At 37.0% G+C, this 6,587-nt stretch overlaps 1 protein-coding gene across 1 annotated transcript; it reads right to left on the bottom strand.

Moving 5' to 3' along the window:
- On the bottom strand, nucleotides 1-5,208 carry LOC311298690 (serine/threonine-protein kinase pim-3-like). Its single transcript, XM_084421824.1, has 10 exons — nucleotides 4,634-5,208; nucleotides 4,410-4,529; nucleotides 3,985-4,314; nucleotides 3,037-3,222; nucleotides 2,772-2,866; nucleotides 2,548-2,598; nucleotides 1,946-2,327; nucleotides 1,664-1,843; nucleotides 701-778; nucleotides 1-591 (listed from the first exon to the last, which is right to left on the bottom strand). The coding sequence occupies exons 2-10, from the start codon at nucleotides 4,525-4,527 to the stop codon at nucleotides 545-547; spliced, it is 1,467 nt and encodes a 488-aa protein (XP_084277950.1). The 5' UTR covers nucleotides 4,528-4,529; nucleotides 4,634-5,208; the 3' UTR covers nucleotides 1-544.
- Between the last annotated feature and the right edge of the window lie 1,379 nt (nucleotides 5,209-6,587).

Genomic DNA, 6,587 nt, shown 5'->3' on the forward strand with positions numbered 1-6,587 from the left:
AAAGACATATCACTTAACTTGTTTCACCATGAGGGGTCTATGAATTTGACTGAAATATACAAAGTATTCTAAATTGAGGATAACAAACAAAGTAGCTTAGTTGAAGACCGTGCTTGTTTGTTTTTAATAAATCTGAAAATAATTGATCATTTTCGACAATTACCCTGAATATCTGGGGGAAATGTGGGTCCCTCTCAATGTCTATGGTGGTTGCAGCCTTAGCTGAAGTTTTTACCTTGGAGGTCAGGAAACCAAGTCTTGTGTTTTCTCTTGAATTCAGCTTTCTCTTCTTCACTTGGTTTAGAGTCAGATACTGGAGGAATAAAAAATCATTAAGACACAATTGATGGAAATAATCAATATTAGAGAACAAATTTTTATGTTCAAGAATTTATTTCTGGGGGAAAAAAACAAATTAACGTGTATCCTAAATGTTTAAGAGAAATCGTCTCGGTTATGTATGTAACCCTCGTTCCCTGAGTAGGAGACGTTACGCTGTGACGACGAATGGGGTTTCGCTTAGAAAGCCTCTCGCCTTCGAGTATTATAAAACGGCAGCCTTCTCTTCTCCACTTGGTTTAGATTCAGATACTGGTGAAATGAAAAATAATAATTAAGATCCAATTGGTGGAAATAATATATTAATAATCTAAAAGAAAACAGTATCTTTTGTTGTTGTGGCGCTGGCTGAATTTCTTACCTTCAATGCCAGGAAACCAGGTCTGGAGCTTCCTTCTGAACTCAGCCTTCTCTTCTTCAGCGTGTTTAGAGTCAGAAACTACTGAATTAAAAAAAAAATCATTAAGTGGCACATTTGGTGAAAATAATATACTAATATATATATATATATATATATATATATATATATATATATATATATATATATATATATAAATGAAGGTGACTTGACTATAAAAAGAACATTACAATGACCAAAAATTTGAAAACCTCACTACAAATAATCCAGAATTGAAGACAAATGCTAATAATCTACTCTGTCTGTTACTCTTCCTCACACCTGAAATCTCTGATCGAGTGAATCTCCTGAAGTTCTCCATCCTACAGTAGATCATTTCTAATCCACTTATGTTGTAAGATCTGCTCTACCGTCGGGCGTTTAGTTGGATCCAGGGTTAGGCACTGGCTAATCAGATCACTGCATTCTGTACACATTTTATTAAGGAGAGAGCTGGTTAGTCATGACCATGTGACACTAATGTTGGCATCTATGAAAACAGCATCTGAAACATGATTAATATAAGGTAAAGTGTTCTTTATCTTTACTTTAAAGGTGAAGTATGTATTTTCTTCTGCACTAGTGGCACGTTGCGAAATGACAAAATAAAGCATATTTTAAAAAACCTACGTCATCACGTCATCCCCAACTCAAACATCACAAACGCAGCTCTTACTGGTACTTGTGAAGGCATGTTTCAGGTCCAACATATTAGGAATACTTTTAGCTGTGTTGCATTTGTCTTTATGAACAATAATCTCCGAAAGTAGAAATGCAGTGAATTTTGGCTTTCACTTCTGTGACTAAAGCTACATTTCTTATAGTATTTAACTATATATCAAAATTTTTACACACTTTAACTGTGTCTGTACTGAGCCTTTTGCTTTATGTGTGTGTTTATCACTGTTATCAATATCATTCATTCACCGTTGGATAAGCTGGTGTTCTGAAATGTAAGTTTGGCTTCTTTGATTTCCGTTGGATTGTGAAAAGGAGGACGTGCGTTCACCATCTCGTACAGCAACACTCCTAGAGCCCAGACATTTGCTGGGACGGCGTGGAATCGAGGTTCTGTGAAGACTTCAGGAGGGCAGTAATCCAGTACTCCTGTAAGCAAGACATTTGTGCATTGTTGAGCAATTTTTTCAAAGTGTCAAATAATCAGCAAGTCATTACATCCAGGTTTCCACACACTCCCAAAATGCTCACCAATGTAAATGTGGCTGTCGTAGCCATCACTACTAAGCAGCTGACCACAGCCAAAGTCTATCAGCTTGAGCTCTAACGTGTCTTTCTTCAACAGGAAATTGTGCGCATGAACATCATTGTGAAAAACGTCATGATCAATGCAGTGTTGCACTGCCAGCACAGCCTGTCGCATGATGACCCGTGCGGTCGTTTCGTCCAGTTGAGGATTACGAATGATGAAGTCCAGCACGCTCTCGCAGGGTTCGGGATACTCCATCACCAGGGTGAATTTTCGAGGGTGCTCAAACCAATCGTGTAGTTGTATGGCGTAGGGGCTTATGGGTTCTTGCCTCATCATTAGCAGCAGAGCCACTTCTGTAATGAGAGGTTCGGGACGCCCAGGCTAGAGAAAAGAAAAGAAGACAGAAGATTAGCTGGGTAAAAATCTGAAGAAAACTTCATTTTTAAAGGTACTTTTCTTTGATCTTTGTAGATCCGATCAACAGAGCCTTTCCAGGCTTATTTGTCCATTACATTTACACCTAATGCTTCCTACAGGTGTATTGACTACAGTAATCAGCACTTAAACAACTAAATACACATTCAGCTTTTGGCCAACTTACAATAGCAAGATAAACATCGTTGCAAGTCTTGCGCATCCGCTTGATGGCAACCTGCAAAAACGAAAAAAGAAACACACTATTCAATAACAGTAACAGCATTCAAGCGCCTGACCTTGCACATAACATTTACGATTTGAGCATCCAAGTATTAAATCATCTGTTTTAAATATGTTTTGATGCGTGCAAGAGCAAAATGTTTATACAATTCAACAAGACTGCTTTACCTTTTTGCCATCAAATTTGCGTGTTCCCTCGAACACTCTTCCGAATCCTCCGGATCCAATCATCTCTCCCGCGTTATAGAGAGACTCAAAGGAGTCTGAAAAACAAACAGGAAAATATGAGAAATATATGAGCTTATATGAGCGTAAAAATATCAGTGCAGGTCGAAAAAATAATATGAATATTCTCTGAAAACAAGCCTCAAGATATCTTTAGTGGGAAACAAGACGATAATACTGTTTAAAACAATAATGACTGCAGATTTACCATGATCTGGCTCGACGCCGGAGTGATCTGGATCAGAATCTGGCTCTGAGTCCAGATCTAGAGGAGGAACGAAAGGCTCCACAACATCCACAGCTTTACTGTCAGAACAGCAGCAGGACAGACTCGTCCACAAGTTCCTGATGAACCGACACATTCTTTCCATCTTCTTACGTTTTGTAGGTTTTTCTGGAAAAAAAAGGAGAAATATTTAAGCATAAACAAAAATCAGAAACATCTCTGACCTCACATTTAACAATGATATAACTTCCATTTTACTGTTAAATTCTTATCTTTAATGTCACAAATCCAAAGTAATGCAAATATTTGCAAGCTATCCGCCTGACGACGCTCTGTTTCTGCTTAATACCTGCATAAATGTCCCTTAGCGGTGACCAAAACGTTTTTCACAATATTAAGTAATAATCATTTTATTTCACGATAATGATAGTTATTTTTTGGTTATTTTATTTGATCTTTTATTAAAAAGAGAGCATACATTTCCAGGCCTCATTTGGCACAGTTCTGGCAATGGTAAAGGTCATATGAGCCATCATGTCTTAAAATATATTTCACATTTCTTTTTTATGAAATATAATATACTTAAATAAACATTGATTTTATTAAATACAGCAATGTCTTATTAAAGACATAACTTAACCGACTCTGTTTACATGAATACTGGTCACAACAGCCATTTTGACACAATTTTGTCAGTATTTGACCATACAAACACAATACAGAACTCTATTCAGGATCGTGTGTTTTCGGGTGTGTGTCAGACAGCGCAAGTGAGTTCATGGCTAACCGGCTTAACAAAAATATATTCTAAGAACGTTTTGTCCAACTAAAATATTTCAGAAAAATTTCGCTAAGAAACAGTAAATGTGACCAGACCTTAACTTGTCAAACATTTTAAGCAGTCACCATTCTGCCTTATTTCAGTCTCACCTGTCGAGCTCTTGTTCACATCCTCCATGGCACCCGGAGCAGTCGGGACATCTGAAGTCTTGACGGGAACAGGCAGTGGAGGACACATCCTCTCTTGGAAGCTGTCGGATCTGGACAAACTTCTGTTTCCGCCACTGCCCTGTTCATGTTGGCTCTCAGATCTGTTGTTACTGCTCCTCTTCTCGACGATGTACGTGCCTGTGCTGCTCAAGCTCGACGACAACCCACAAAACCGCCGCACCACATCCCTCACGCAGTGGGACAAAGATGGTGTGGACATGATGCCCGGTGGAGAATCTGTGGAAGCAGCTCCACTGGATCTGCCTGAGGCTGGAATATTCCAGACATTTTTAATAATATTAATAATCAAAAAATGCAACTTTCTATTTTTAGCAGTACATCATTCTGCCTTATTTCAGTCTCACCTGTGGAGCTCTTGTTCACATCCTCCATGGCACCTGGCGCAGTCGGGACGTTTGAAGTCTTCATTGGCTCGACGGGAACTTGACCTGGCAGTGGAGGACACGTCCACTCTTGGAACATTTCTAATAATATTAATAATCAATGTCAGTGGTCACACCCAAAAAAATGCACCTTTCTATATTCAATGACAAATAATTTATGAACTTTAATAAAAGCCTATTCTGACCTCTCTGAGAGCGTTTGGATGAAGTGGACGGACGTCCATCATCTGTCCTCTGCAACTCTCTCTTCCTCTGAGCCGGACCTGTGGACACAGAAACAAACTCACAAGACAGAGGTGTTAAATATCAAGGAATAAGCTCCTGGTTCTGTGCCTGGCTCGGGCCTGGCATCCTCCTTCAAACTGTAATAAAAACAATACAATACAATAAAATTCTCCTCAGAAAACCCCCTCCCAATAAAATAAAACAATTAAATAAAACTCCAAACTCCCTCTAAAATTAGAAAAGAACAATCGAATAGAAGTGTCCACAGAAATAATATGATAAAACTATAAATAAAACTATGTAAATGATTATCCTCCGATCTCCTTCTAGAATAAAAGTCTCTCTGAAATCCTCCAAACAGCTTCAAAATCGCAAGATCAGCACAGAAAATATTCAGCAGAAGTCTCTGAATCGCCTCGTCTCAACCAGCAGATAGCGATCTAGATTTGCAGACAGAATTCATAACACGAATTCATAACACGCGCTTTTGTTTAGCAACAAAAATTCGAAGCATTACAGTTACAGCATTATTCGAAATGCCTGAAGTCACGCGTGAGCAGAGCGCGTGAGCGCACATCGCATCTGGAAACAAACTGAATCAGGACTGAATGTTATTGTTAAATAACCATTTAACAAGTCATATAATAATGTATCATAACTGCTTAGCTAAAAATGTAATATGTTAACTTAAAGCATGAAATAAGGTACCACGCAATCAGTGAATTTGAGTTTCACGAATCAGTGAATTTGAGTCTGATTAGTGTATATTATCAGTAATAAATATAGTAGTAATATATAATATTTCGGTAATATAAAGTAATATAAAGTAATATATATATATATATATATATATATATATATATATATATATATATATATATATTGTAATCGTTCAAAAAAGTATTATGACATTTATGTCAATGCGATTCAGAGACGAATACTAATGTTGTCCACCAGAGGGAGCCACAGAATAGCAAGTTAAAAAACTATGAAAATTGTTCATTAACTTGTAGTCAAAATAGCATATAAATTCATTATAGTTTCATAAAGTTGAATAAAGCCCAATAATGAGTTTGCAAAAACTTACAGACCATGATTTTTTTATTTATTTTTAATGATATTGACAACATATTTGTCAAGTTGCAGACATGACAGAATGTATGTCCAATTGAAGAAGAGGCACTATATTAACGGTCTACTTTTATATAGTACATATATTAATACTTCCATAAAGAGACACTTAAAAACTCATATTTTATTTGAAAAGAGACATGTCCATTGTATAACTAAATATCATCAACACAAGCCATTGTGCTTGAACACCGACGATCGCCTCAAGTTAAACTGCATTGTTTCATTTACCTTCTGTGTCATTGCCCACAACGCTTACGTGACAGGACTTGAAACAGCTAAAACAATAAAAGGCATGATGACTTACATCGCATCCAGCTAGCCAGCTCCGTCCAAGCTCCATCATCCTTATTTTTTCTTCGTTTGAACGCCATGAGAAAGGATTTTGTAAAGATAAAACCGATTAATTCATCTTGAAAGAGATATTGCGGCTGGCTTTACCTTGAAAGTCGAGAACGGTCCAATCACACAAGGCAAAAATATTAAAAAACAACTTTGATTCGCTGAAATCAAAAGTGGGAGGGTCTGGCACAAGGCCATTCTGAAACAAACCAATTAGAGCTTAAGAATAATTAGGCACGTTGATTTTCTGATCATATATATTTTTTGACCAGTTCCAAACCACATTAATCTTAATAACTACTATTCATTTTGTATTGAATCATTTATAAGTGATATATAATTGTTCATGAAAGCTGGAAATAAAAAACGCCTTGTATTCAGGTATGCATAATTATTAGGCAAGTTTTCTTTTACAGATAAAATAAGCCACAAAAATAAGAG

This window comes from Rutilus rutilus (assembly GCF_951802725.1).
Source record: "Rutilus rutilus genome assembly, chromosome: 10".
Lineage (NCBI taxonomy): Eukaryota > Metazoa > Chordata > Actinopteri > Cypriniformes > Leuciscidae > Rutilus > Rutilus rutilus.

Coding starts and splice junctions, on each gene's coding strand:
- LOC311298690 (XM_084421824.1), bottom strand. CDS start 4,527: ATGTTCCAAGAGTGGACGTGTCCTCCACTGCCAGGTCAAGTTCCCGTC. Junction 2,599..2,771: donor GCAAATTTGATGGCAAAAAG/GTAAAGCAGTCT, acceptor TCGTTTTTGCAG/GTTGCCATCAAGCGGATGCG. Junction 1,844..1,945: donor CGACAGCCACATTTACATTG/GTGAGCATTTTG, acceptor TCTTGCTTACAG/GAGTACTGGATTACTGCCCT.